General features: G+C 36.2%; 5 protein-coding genes across 5 annotated transcripts; 2 read left to right on the top strand and 3 right to left on the bottom strand. All coding sequences in view use genetic code 12, as the record gives it.

Moving 5' to 3' along the window:
• Positions 1 to 66: 66 nt before the first annotated feature.
• Positions 67 to 2,502, bottom strand: CAS5 (Cas5p; the record flags this gene model as incomplete). Its single annotated transcript, XM_049325856.1, has 1 exon — positions 67 to 2,502. One exon carries the CDS (start codon positions 2,500 to 2,502, stop codon positions 67 to 69), a length of 2,436 nt encoding a protein of 811 aa, XP_049178492.1.
• A 3,814-nt stretch (positions 2,503 to 6,316) lies between these two features.
• On the bottom strand, positions 6,317 to 7,315 carry MDH1-1 (malate dehydrogenase; the record flags this gene model as incomplete). The annotated part of the gene is made up of 1 exon (XM_049325855.1): positions 6,317 to 7,315. One exon carries the CDS (start codon positions 7,313 to 7,315, stop codon positions 6,317 to 6,319), a length of 999 nt encoding a protein of 332 aa, XP_049178491.1.
• A 1,347-nt stretch (positions 7,316 to 8,662) lies between these two features.
• KGF56_004417 (transcription factor TFIIIC subunit) lies at positions 8,663 to 10,432 on the top strand (the record flags this gene model as incomplete). Its single annotated transcript, XM_049325854.1, has 1 exon — positions 8,663 to 10,432. The coding sequence occupies one exon, from the start codon at positions 8,663 to 8,665 to the stop codon at positions 10,430 to 10,432; it is 1,770 nt and encodes a 589-aa protein (XP_049178490.1).
• A 184-nt stretch (positions 10,433 to 10,616) lies between these two features.
• DPM3 (Dpm3p) lies at positions 10,617 to 10,895 on the top strand (the record flags this gene model as incomplete). The annotated part of the gene is made up of 1 exon (XM_049325853.1): positions 10,617 to 10,895. One exon carries the CDS (start codon positions 10,617 to 10,619, stop codon positions 10,893 to 10,895), a length of 279 nt encoding a protein of 92 aa, XP_049178489.1.
• A 124-nt stretch (positions 10,896 to 11,019) lies between these two features.
• Positions 11,020 to 11,745, bottom strand: KGF56_004415 (uncharacterized protein; the record flags this gene model as incomplete). Its single annotated transcript, XM_049325852.1, has 1 exon — positions 11,020 to 11,745. The coding sequence occupies one exon, from the start codon at positions 11,743 to 11,745 to the stop codon at positions 11,020 to 11,022; it is 726 nt and encodes a 241-aa protein (XP_049178488.1).
• Between the last annotated feature and the right edge of the window lie 1,983 nt (positions 11,746 to 13,728).

Here is a 13,728-nt window from a genome sequence, read left to right as displayed (position 1 = left end):
AAGTCGTCCAAAAGAAACAGGGGGAAGGAAGGAAAGAAAGATTAGAAATGGGGGAGCAACTCACCTTCAATCTTCCTCATTGGCAGCTTTTTTGGGTATAGTTCCATGTATTTTCTTTAAATGTGCCTTTAAATTGTCTTTTCTATTGAAACATTTCCCACAATTAGCCTCCTCACAATGGAAAGGCTTATCCGATGAATGTGATTTAAGATGTCTCTTTACATGTTCGGGTCTTTGAAATCTCGACTCGCAAATTGGACACTTGTGTTTCTTTTTGGGATCTGTTTTGTCATTTTTATCTGATCTATTGTTACGCACCGTTGGTCGTGTTACATGGAGGTCTGCAGGTATTGGAATTGTAACCGTATCATCGTCGTTATTTTCGTTTAAGCTACCTATGCTTTTATTATCTCCACTTGAACTCAAAGAAGATACCAGTGCTTTCAGTGACTTCTCTTTACTTTTTCGACGATGCGATGTAGTAGACAGTGTAAATTCTTTCTTTACCATTCTGTTCTTTAGTTCAAAAGATTCATCTTCTTTCTCGCTAAAGTTCAAGCTATCATTTGAAAAAGTAGCCATGGGAGGTAACAAATTTGGTGTAGTTGTGGTATTCGTAGTAGTTGATGAGTTTATATTTGAGTTGAAATCGTCTTCCTCTGAAGGATCTAAAGCAATCGAGGCATTCAAATTAATGGAAGCACCTGAAAAATGTGTATTTGAAAATGTCTTTCTATGCTGATTATAAGGTGATACCGATTGATTCAAGTTGGTGGTGATATTTTTGTCAAAAGCTGGGTAATTCATTGGAGTTTTATCAAACTCTGGCAGTAACAAATCAATTCTGTGTAGCTGCTGTTGATGTAGATGTTGATGTTGATGTTGTTGTTGATGTTGATGATGATGATGTTGTTGTTGTTTCTGTGACGGCTGTGTCAATAGTGATGATTGATCAGACATCTTTTTAGGAGAAACTAATGCTCCAGCCATTAGAGAATTTTCACCGAGGCTGTCCAATGGCTGTGGCTGACCAAGTTGCTCTTTTCTTTTTCTTCTCATCAAATTAGTATACGATTTGGCCTTTTTCAACTGTTTCATAGCGTCATTCTCGTCGGGATCTAATTCATCAAATGCATTATTTCTAAATGGACTGAAGAATGTTGATCTAGATTGCTTTAGTTTGTATAGACCCGGAGTAACCATAGATGTCTCTGAGAAGGTATTTTCACGCTCGTGCTCGTGCACATCCTCGTCGTCCTCGTCGTCCTCGTCATCATCATCTTCTTCTTCATCGTTATCGTTGAATGAAGTAGTTAATTGTGACGGTGTGTAAAAGGGATTCAATGTAGAGTTATATGACGATATAGAATTTGTCTTTGATGCTAATGCCGCAGCTGCCGCATCAAGTGATACTCTAGATCTTGTTCTCGTATGACCTTTGATTGCCTTGTTGTTAGCCGGTGTCTTTGTGATTTTATTAGATGTAGCAGCTGCTGCTGTTGCTAAATCTAATGGTGAAAACGAGGGCTGACAACTTCTCATTGGTGTGTTGTATGAGGAAATTGAGGTAGATTTAGTTCGTCCTACTCTACGAGGTGTAGAAGTAAAGTGCAGTGATTGTGAATGCATGATGTTGATGTTGTTATTGCTGTTGCTGTTGCTGTTGCTATTACTGCTGCTGTTATATGGTTGTAGTTGTTGATGCATTGGCGATTCAAATGAAGGAACAGAATCGAATGAATAGATTGTGTTTGAAGATACTGACTGGGGGATGCTGTTGTTCATAGCGATTGGTGGATCTTGACTGATCGAAGTAATTGAGTCGGTATGCTGAAAATGGTGATAATTCTTGTTACCATTATGAGGCAAATGAAACAAGGGCATTGAGTTATCCAAGGAAACGTTTCTTGAATGATTAAAGCTAGTGTTTCCTGAGTCAATCATGTTGATGCCTAGTCCCGACTCGTCTGTTAGAAAACATTTGTTGTCTGGTAGGTTAGTTGAAATCGGTACTACCTCGTCACCACCAAACAATGATGGATCATTGAGATTCTCCGATGCTACTCCCAGGATGCTGTGAACATCTTGCAGCAGCTGCTGCGGCTGCAGCTGTAGGAATTGTCCTTGTTGGAAAGTCAAGCCTTGCTGTAGCTGAGGTTTTAGATTTTGGCTTGTGAAACTCAACGATGCTAATAGGCTAGTTTGTGTTGTAGAAGTGGCGGGATCAATATGGTCTTGAGATTGTAGCTGGTGCAATAATTGCATTGGCGGCTGCTGTTGGTATTGTTGCTGGATAATAGTGCTTTTGTTACTTGTAGTAGAAGTAATAGTAGTGGTGGTGGTGGTGTTGTTGGTATTGGTGTTGTCGTACAGTTCACACGTCGAATTGTTGATATTGTTGATATTGTTGTCATTGGGAGTATTATTCTGGGCCTTGGTTGATTCATCATATATATACGGTTGAGCCAATTGGTTTGGTGAACTTAACAAGAATTTTTCCATATCTGTAAAGAAGACAGAAAAATAGTATTAGTCTATGTGAACCAACGATGGTGGAATTTTATTATGGAGTAAGATGAACCAACGATGGTGGATTTTGATATCGGAGTAAGATGAACCAACGATGGTGGATTTTGATATCGGAGTAAGATGAACCAACGATGGTGGATTTTGATATCGGAGTAAGATGAACCAACGATGGTGGATTTTGATATCGGAGTAGGATGAACCAACGATGGTGGAATTTGATATCGGAGACTTGATTTTTCAGTGGTGAAGGGGGGGGAGGGGGGAGGGGAGGTGATGAGATGACACGGGCTTTTGATATGTTTTTTTGGAAAACCTATAAGATCATGAAACGTGATGTTTTGTCAATTACGAATATCTTGGGTGTATATTTACTCTGGGGTTAACAAGCGAATGAAAAGTTGAAGTTAAAAAGGTGAATGGTTCCCAATGGTCCAATGGTGAAAAAGTCAACAACAGATGATTGGTAAAGGTAAGCTGGCACGTGACACAAAATTGTCTCTCTAATGAACAGCAATCGATGATAATTAGCAGGACCCACTTTACAAAAACTTGCAGAGTTTTCAATAAAAGAAAGAAAAACCAAACTCAATCTTTTGGGTGTTAAAGTTAAAGAGAGAGAGAGAGAGAGAGAGAAAAAAAATTTCCATACTAAAACTGTTGGCTAGTTTTTGTTACTAGTAGATTAATGCACTACTGGCGTTAATCTTGTTAGCAGAGGTTAAGACAAGAGAACGCTTAGATCAGAAAAATATTTTGGCTACCAATCGTTACATTGAGAAAGAGGTTATCGCTACCACACGTCTATGTCAAAAGAACAAGGTGATGCAATCAATGATTGGATTATTACCGGTGTATAAAAATAAGGTTTTTGTGGGACGCAAAACTGAAAGAATATCATTGAATCATTGAGACGCAATTAATGTCTTAGATTATATTGTGTACATGAAAAGTGGGTCTATAAATAGAATTGAAAGTGAAGAAAATGCCTGTTGCTTCTGAAAATGCCAAAGGCTTATAACTTTGCACCATAGCTCATACCAAAACCTCTACGCCAAAGCTTCTACGCCATAGCTTCTACACCAAAGCTTCTACGCCATAGCTTTGCACATCCAAAAAGTCAACACAAATAGTTACATCCAGTGTTAAAAAGAAAAGAAAAAAAATCTTAGATGGACAAGCAATTTTGGAAAAAAAAAAAAAAAAAAATGCTGAAACAATTATTATATATCGGGAAAGTATTTTTACCAGTTAGCTAATCCAACAGTAGACTAAAAAAAAAACTTATTATCTGTGGAAAGGTGATGTCACTCAAATACATACACACAATAAGTACATACTTGGGTAGATGTATATGAGTGAGATGTACAATAAGTACATACTTGGGTAGATGTATATGAGTGAGAAGTATATCAATATGTATTACAAGAGTAGTGTATACCCGATAATTTCGATTATGCCTTTTTTTTTTTTTTCTTATTTGTTGTCCATAGCCGATAGTCACGAATAAAATAGACGCGTTAGATGAAACACAAAATTAAATACGCGAAAAATTAAACAATTTAAATTCCTGACGTGTCGCTTCTTTTTTTAGTTGTCTTCACTGCAGTTGCAGTTCTAAATGTGCTGTAGAGATTAGAGTTAATGGTTATTAAAGGAGATGAGATAAGAGAGAAAAGAAAAACAGAGCAAATTGTATCTTGCAGTTGAGGATTATTGAAAAATAAAAAATTTCGTGGGGTAAATACTACCCAAATTACTGTTTCATTATAGATTTATCTCCATTTAGAAATTTCTTTTAAATAGAAAATTGTCTAGATATATTCTATTTTAACAAACTAGGCCTGAAACTGGGTAACTTACAAACAATAGCAAATTAAATCCCAATACCCATTTGAGAGACTAGACGAGTGAAACGAGTCTAGTCGATAAAATGTAGAGAGATTGGTCCATAAAATGTAGAGAGATTGGTCCATAAAATGTAGAGAGATTGGTCCATAAAATGTAGAGAGATTGGTCCATAAAATGTAGAGAGATTGGTCCATAAAATGTAGAGAGATTGGTCCATAAAATGTAGAGAGATTGATCCATAGAATGTAGAGAGATTGATCCATAAAATGTAGAGAGATTGATCCATAAAATGTAGAGAGAGGCTAGTCCATAACAATGGGGATAATATCAGGCAACAAGCAAGAGCAGAGGGAGGAGACGTTAATACTATACCATCAAATCGGAAACCCGTTTATGTTAAAAATAAACTATCAACTTGTCTAACCCTTGTGTTGAAAAAAAAAAAAAAAAAAACTGGATAATATATGTTATATGCAATTTTAATAGGGAAAAAGGAGGTAGATTAGAGGAGGAGGAGGAGGATTAGCGTCATTTTATTTCGAAAACGGAAATATGTACAGAAGGAATTGTTTAAGATGCTGTTTAAGCCCCCTCTTCCCCCAATCAAGTTATCCTAGATTAACTCACTTTACTCTCGAGACTTTTAGACAAACAGAAATATATTTCATTTTACATATTTCTACATTGCATTTTACTTCAGACACTAGGGAGCGAAGCGAGCTAGTGGAGTAGTGTGTAGTATCAACCTCGTGTAGCGATACCAGTAATGACACTATTGAGCAATACTCAGTAGCTTGTTACAACACTATCTCGCATTGCTCGATAGTCAACCTCGTGTGTAATTACCTTTGGCGGGAGAGATGGAGAGAAAGTTTCTGTATGTAATGCTTTAATCGACCACACACCTAGACCTATTTAATAATTAAGTCATCAAGATTAAAATGTTTAGGGTGCAGCAATTTTTTTTCATCAACTAGCATTATAATATGTAAGCAATTAATAAAGCAATGCGTAGAAACAAAATTATCGCTCTTTTATATTACCTGCATTGTATTATCATCAAAATCAGCCCATCTCAGTCCATTATATCTGAGCCCATCACATTTAAGCCCATCACATTTAAGCCCATCACATTTAGGCCCATCACATTTAGGCCCATCACATTTAAGCTCATTCCATTCAAAGTTCATTAAATTTGGGCCTATTATGTTTATTATATATAGAAATACCATACAATACCAAATGACCAAGAGCTCATACTCATTAATGTATAAAAAAATTTAAACCAAGCGGAATAAATTTGTTTATGCACCACTAAAATGGCCAGTTAACCGATAATCTTAAACAATAGAAAGAGAAAGCCAACACACTGGTTACTAACTAACATTACAAGAAAAAAAAAAAATTTCTATTCCATACCTTGAGAAGGGCATACTTTACTTACACACACATCTTAACAATTCTACCAACCTGCAATATTAAGGCTTCGGTTGCTTGAACCTATAAATTATTTTAAACCTCTTATTGTAGTAGAAGAACTACAGTATTGCATATTTCTTTTTCTCTTTTTCTCTTTTTCTCTTTTTCTCTTTTTTTTTGGTAAAGATTTGATTAAAAAAGATATATTTATCAGCTTTACTTAGTCAATATGTTTTCTGATTTGATTTTGCACCAGTTTTTAGCTCCTATGTGGAGAGATGTAACTGCAAACATTGATATCAATAACTATAAAATAACAAAAAAGCACATACACCTCTCACCTTTATAGCATTTTGCTTTAGAGAATCAGAAATTCAAAAATTTTACCTTACTAATTGATTTTTTTTCGTTTTCGTTTTCGTTTTTTCTTTATTTTCTTTCGATTATTTAAGCTAAGAATATATGAAAAAAAAAAGCTAACTAACAATCTTGGGGCAAAAAGAGACTCTTTTTAACGAATTTATGGATTTTGATCAACAAAGTCAGTACCCTTTTTGATGTTCTTAATCAAAGTTTCCTTTGCAGTTTTAACCAAATCTTCTTCATAGTCACTCAATTCACCTAATCCATGAACTTGTTTAACACCTTCTGGTCCCAAGGTAACTTTTGAACTGAAGAATTCAACACCTTCATCTTTGAACAATGGTGAGTCGACAAATGTACATTCAATGATATCTTTTTCACCATCTAAACCGTTTAATACCGCACCGGTGAATCTGGCACCTGCTTGTGCCATTGATAAAGTGGCTGATCCAGCACCATCCTTAGCCTTAACAACTTCATCACCTCCAAATTGGATTCTGTGGGTCAATGAGTCTTTGGTGTCTTTTGGTAAGTCTTTGTGAGTAGTTTGTGATAACAATGGAACAATGGTAATACCAGAGTGACCTCCAACAACGGGAACATGTTCTTGAGTTGGATTAGTGCCAGCAACCTCAGAAACGAATCTAGCTGCTCTCAAGACATCTAAAGTAGTGACACCAAACAATTTCTTTGGATTGTAAACTCCTTTTGATCTGAAAACTTCTGCAACAATTGGCACTGTTGAGTTAACTGGATTAGCAATAACAGCAATTGCAGCTTTTGGTGCATATTCTGCAGCAGCTTTAGCCAAGTCTCTAACAATTGATGCGTTAGTGTTGAACAAATCGTCTCTTGTCATACCTGGTTTTCTTGGAACACCAGCGGGAATAACAATAACATCAGCACCAGTCAAAGCTTCCTTCAATTGATCGGGATTGTAGCCCTTAACAGTGGAGTTGGTTGGCACGTGCGAAACATCTGCTGCAACACCTGGGGCACCTTTAATATCGTACAAGGCCAAATCGGTAACCTTGTGGTTCAATTTCAACAATAATGATAATGGCTGTCCAATACCACCACCTGCACCTAAAACAGCAACTTTGTAAGCGTTTGAAGCTGATGATGAGAAAGATCTGGTTGCAATTCTGGATAACATGACTGTAAACTGAGACTCAATTGTGGAAATTGAAGAAAAAGAAGTATAACTTTCAAGTTTGAAAATTGATGAGAAAAAAAAGGTTTCGTTTCAAAAGAAAAAAATCAATCATAGAGTTGTTACTGGAATCTTATTGGTTACTTTTTTTTTTTTTCCACGGATTAGTGGAAGAAAAAGGGTGACGGTAGAGAAGAAAGTTGAAATATTTGCTACCACAACCTCTGCAACACGTGACTATGGTGATATAGTGAGAAAAGGAAGTAATTAAAGTGCATAACCTTTTTTTGGGTTATAATTTATGCCGATGATACAGCTATAATTTATGCCGATGATACAGCTATAATTTATACCGATGGTACCGCACATAGGTTGTACCCTTCTCTACCCAACGACTTGGGGTATTTTTGATATTATATATATTTAGATGTAAGTATTTTTTTTTTTTCCTCCTTACAATTTCTTCTCCAGGTTTTTCTATAAAGCGAGTGGAACCAAGCAAACACCAAAGCTTATTAACTCTAATTTGGTAGTTTTGTCTGGGACCATATTTAATTAGAAAAATACTACATTCAGATATGTCATTGTGTCCATTGAACATGACTAGCTTACCATAACTTGTTTTCTCTTATATATATAAAGGGCAGGTCCTTGTACTGTTGTCCATTGAGAAGCTTTGAGTATAAAGGGTAGCATAGTTGTTTGTATACAAATGATTTTTCACTGGTGTGTGTGCTTGTGTGTGTGCCGTGACTTGCCGTTTTTAACCGAGGATTTTGTTTCCCCTTGAAAAAAAAAGAAAAAGGAGATCTTATAATTGTTGTAGATACAACTATTTAGTATTCTAGAGTCTTTCAAACTAGTTACAGAGAGAGATCAAATATCTCAATATTATTGAGGGGCGCTTGATGCATGTAATACCTTGGTATACCCTCTTAGCCAACTGATATGATAAAAAGAAGGAGCTTTTCAACATGAAAACCATACTAAGGACTATACCGCGTGCAATTCTCTTTCAGGTATATTGTGTAGATACTCCTTAACCAAGTATAAGCCCTACTTAACTTCCCATTACCCTCACTAGTATAATCCCTAGTTAACTTCCCACCTTCCTCACTAGCGCATTGTAAAACCACCAGAATGTTTTCCAAGTATGAGCCGCACTGAAATCCAAATCGAGAAGCTTTCCAGAAAGAAAAATAAATAAAAAAAAAACAAACAAACCCCATCGTTAAAGATACCAACATATTGCTTCAAATACCACTTAGTGGAGCAATTGCCAGTAGAACACGGGTTCCGATTGCAGATAACAGGTTGATAATGGGGCCAAAACAAGCTGTGCTGTATCCAATGGATATACCACACGTTACAGCAGTCGAGTTTCCCCTATGCGTTAAAAACATCGATAAGGCCATTGAATCGATTGGAGGTAAAAAGAAAATCTCTGAATCAATTAACCAAGGCGAACCATTGGAGTTGAGACTACGTAAAGATCCGTTTCATCACCCTGTTCAGGCACTGATTACTACCAATGAGCGAATACTTTTGAAAGTTTCAATACCAAAAAAGATTATTTCCAAGGAGAATCGTACACAACCGTTGCGTGAACTAATCAAAATAAACGATGATGACCCTTCAACATCCAAAACGCGGATTCAGCCGATTGCTATAATTGACAAGACTTTTAGGTTTCGAGCGATGGGCGATTTTCAAGTAATTACCAAGAATAACCCATTTGTTCAAGAGTTCAAAAAGAATATGTGTGATTGCAGTAATTTTGCATCTGTACAAAATTATGTCAACAACCATCACAATTTTCAAGGATACCTCGATATAGATGATGAATATTTTCTGAATAATGACCATCACTTACCACCACCACCTATTCTATCACCAATTAGGTTCCCCTTTGATTACAAGTATCAAAAAAATCGAATATCCCAACTTGTTAAAAACAAACAAGGACAAGTAAAGGTAGTTTCAACGAAAAACTCGGTAAAACTACATACGAAAATAATTGATCATTTGGCAACACCACCAACACATCCCGCTGAAGATCTAGTCAAAAACCGAGAAATCATTTCCAAGTCAAAGTTAGCACCAAATGATGCAAATTCAAAGTTGATTAAATGTATAGAATGGTGTGAAGAAATGTACGAAATAAAACCAATTTGGATACGAAAACAATTATATGATGTTGTTCCACTAGAGTTGAAAAAATTCTTACGTTTGGCATTACCATACGTTACTTATGTTTATAGAAGTGGACCTTGGAGATTTTGTAATATTAAATTTGGAATCGATCCAAGAAGCGATTCGAAATACTGGGTGCATCAGTGTGAGTATTTTCGAGTTGCTGGTGTCAAAGATTCGTCGAGTATCAATAATAGCAATGTTAATAAAGTTGTTCCTGCTACATTGGATAAATCCATAAAGAAAATCCAAGTTTCACAGAATCTTTTGTTTGATGGTATCAACCTACCCACTGCTGTGACATATCAAGTGGGTGATATTTTGGATTTAGATATCACCTCGATAATTGAAAATCATATGAAAAATATGGGTAAAGATTTTTTAAGACAAACATGCGATGCACTGGATGGTTGGTTGAATGCAAGAACAATGGATATAATAAGAAAAATAGTCAGGTACAAATTAAAGCAATTGATCAATGAAGAGCCAATAGATCAAAATAAGATTTATAAAATGTCGAACGCAAATGTGGTTAAAGAAGAACCATTTTATAGTGAGGAAATTAAAAAAGAACCAGGTGAGGAAGATGGGGAAGAAGACAAAGAAGAAGAAGAAGAAGAAGAAGAAGAGGAGGAGGAGGAGGAGGAGGAAGAAGAAGAGGAAGAAGAGGAAGAAGAAGAAGAGGATGACGAGGATGACGAGGTGGAGGAGGACGCGAATGAGTTGGTAGGAGAGGCGTCAATATTAGAGGAAGAAGAAGAAGAAGTGAACGAAAGAGAGGAGTTAGATGAGGATGATGCCGAGGCAATGGATATCGATGAAGAAGATGTGTTATCGAGATTAAAGAATATTAATAAAGATGCTTCGGAAAATATTAGTCATCTAGTTTCCTTTATCAAACAAGATGATATAAATGATTCCGATTAATACACAATATATGTCTGCGTATACTACGGGTTCTGTTTTTACTTTTAGTACCTTCCTCTCAAAGTACCAGCCGCGAAACAACACCAAAAAAAAATATATCAAAAGAACAGACTGTAAAAAAAGAATAGGTCAAGTCAGACTATAAGAAAGAATAACCTCCAGTCACGCAACAAGAGATTTCATCATGACAAGAGCAACAGACACGGGATTGAAGTTTTTCGCATTATCGGCAGTATATTTTGCCTTATATACCAGGGTCATTCCATCTACGGATAAATTCCACGATGAGATATTACCATACCTTCCATGGTGGTTATTAGTTACATTTGGTTCATATGCCCTTTCTACATTGGGTTGGGGGATAGTAACGTTTAAAGACAAAGAAGATAAATACGAAGAGTTAAAAGCACAAATTGAGGAAATCAACGCGTACTACGACTCAATTGGTTTGGTTCGGGACTGAATTAAAAAAAAGAAAAAAGCAATGAAATAAAAAAAAAACGAACAAACTGTCTATATCAAGAGGAGGGGGAATCTATAGTAACATTATTGATCTAAAAAGTTAGTAAATAAATAGGTGAATGATTTCATGCTTGTGTTTGTTGATTTTGTTTATGTTTCATTTTCAACTTCTTCTCAACTGCAGCAAAGACTCTAATGGACACGGGAACAGACCCCCATTGTTCATCCTCGTCGCTTTTCGCATTTCCTTCTTGGGTTTTCCCACCAAACAATTCTTCATTGGATTTGTCCTTGAGTGATTCAGGAAAATGGCTTCTTTGCAACAATTTCAAAGGAGCATCAAAATTCTCAGGCCATCTCCCGCCTTTGTCGCCCATTTCGTTTAATCTTTTTGCTGCCTCTCCTCTTTTATCATTCCATTCTTTCAAATCTTCATCAAATATTTCCCAAACACAATTAATGCATCCGCTCATGCAACAGTTATCGGGTTCCGGTGGTCTTGCGGGAACAGTTATACCAGCAACCACTTGAGGTTCTCTCCTATTAATACGGCTTGTTGATTGTCGAGCCTCGCCTTTAATTCTTCCGCCAAATACTTTTCGAATTCTTTCTTCATTTGTGAGAGATCGATCAATGGTGTAGTTCCCTTCGTATCTGGTTTTTGTATGCCGCTTTAAATCCTGTAGTTGATCAGTTGTCATGAGACTTGCCTCTATAGGGTGGGTTGGATGAGACGGCGTCCTTAAAACAAGATCATAAAATGCATATCTCTTAGCTTCTCGTTTAGATGTAGTATTAGTTGGTCTTAGCTTGTATGCAGTTGCTAATCTTCTTGTAGATCGTGAAATCATTACCAAAGCTACCTTTACTCTAAGCTCATCATCTGGGGAGGGGAGGGGTCTATATGTATATTCTAGTCTACTTCAATATTTTTTTTTCAACTAAGAAAGTATTATATTTAGTAATGCCAGTAATCTTAGTTGTTGATGTTCACTTTTCTGAACCTTCTACTTGCCATATGGTAGCGTTGGATATCCAATAATAAAAGAATGATAATAATTGATCATCTTGGAAGCTAATATTCCTTGTTTAATAATTCAAGTATAGCTTCTCTTGTAAATCAAGGATGTTAAGTGTATTGGATTCGATTTCAATAGGCTCAAAAGCGTGAGAAACGAGAGCTTTCAATAGGCTCAAAAGCGTGAGAAACGAGAGCTTTCAATAGGCTCAAAAGCGTGAGAAATAAGAGCTCTAAAGAGAGAGCAAAAGAGTTTTTTCCAAAAAGCAAACTCTTTCACTGTTTAAGCTCCATGACGATAACAATATATTTTTCAGTTTGAGATGTAGACGCTGAGGAGTAGAATTTTTCCTCATAACTATTGGTGAATATGACTTCTGACCCACTTTTACTCACTTGTCGAAATTACATCTCACTAGTGTAAAACGCCAAAGTTGACAAAAATGACCGTGTGCGGCTTTGTTTCCATTTTTGAACAAGACAAAAAGTTTTCAAAGATGAACTAATGAGCAGAGAGAGATAGTGGAGCGCACTAGCTGCCACCGACACTATCGACACTATCGACACTATCGAGCAGAGCAAGATAGTGGAACACACTAGCTGCTGTAGTGCATGCAAAAGTTTTATCTTATCCTCAGTTGTAAAAGTATTGTTCAAGAAATCGACACTACTTTACTCTACACTCTATAATCTACTTTATACTCTACTCTATACACTATCCACTACTCAACACTACACTACACCTCTCCTTTACACTCCTCAACACTACACTACACTCCTCTCCTCTCCTCTCCACTCCTCTTATCTATACTCCACTCCTCTTATCTATACTACTCTCCTCTCATCTACTCCTATCTACCCTACACTCCTCTCCTATCCACTCCACTCCACTCCACTCCACTCCTCTCCTCTCCTTTTATCTATACTACTCTCCTCTCCTCTACTCTTATCTACCCTACACTCGATCTGCTCGATAGTGACGCAGTGACACTATGTTAAAAGTAAATCTAAAATATTTATGTATCCCTCTCAAGGAATAAACGATTAGATTACACTTAAACGAAGCCAATTAAAACATGGGTAGAAATAGGGATATAGTTAGCGTGAATTTACACCTTTTGGTTGTAAAAAGCGCAATCAAAAGGGTCCAGCTAAATTTGACTTCAACAAATAAACAAATCAATTGGAGGGTAATAACATCTGACTTCTCTGAAAAAAGAAATACAAGTAAAAAAAAAAAAAAAAAAAAGAGTCTAAAAGAAAGCATTTGCGAGGAGAGGGAGGATCGGTAGAGCTATTAAAAGTAATTCCATGGATCCTTTACCTAAACACTAGTCTTTTCTCTCTTGTGATAAACGTACAAACATAAAAAGAATCGCAATAGTGCCTAGAGAAAAAAAAACCTCGGCTCGTATATCATACCCAAAAGAAACAGGGCATATAACCATTACATTATGAGTAACATTTAAGATCTAATTCGTAAATTTACGAGGTGAAGTAAAAACAAAGAGAAGAGAAGAGATCGTGTACTACTACACGTGTTATTTTGCTCTGTATGTACTAAAAAAAACAAAAAAAAAAACATCTACAATCAAGTGAAAGAGGTAAATATATGCCGTATCCATAAGAGTGATAAGTTGAAATCAAAATCAAGAAACAGGAGCCATATAAGGGAAACTTGAAATAAAATGAAAAAAAAAGTTGAAAAGTCTATTGTTTATGTAACGAAAAAGTTTATCTCAAATTTATTAAAAATGGCTATAATGAAGATGAGCCATTTTTTTTGTGAGCTTTGAAAGGAAATTAAACCCTAATA

This window comes from Candida oxycetoniae (assembly GCF_023343755.2).
Source record: "Candida oxycetoniae strain CBS 10844 chromosome Unknown scaffold14, whole genome shotgun sequence".
NCBI classification, from domain to species: Eukaryota; Fungi; Ascomycota; class Pichiomycetes; order Serinales; family Debaryomycetaceae; genus Lodderomyces; species Lodderomyces oxycetoniae.
Note: the sequence above shows the minus strand (reverse complement) of the source record. Positions and strands in the feature narration are given on the sequence as shown.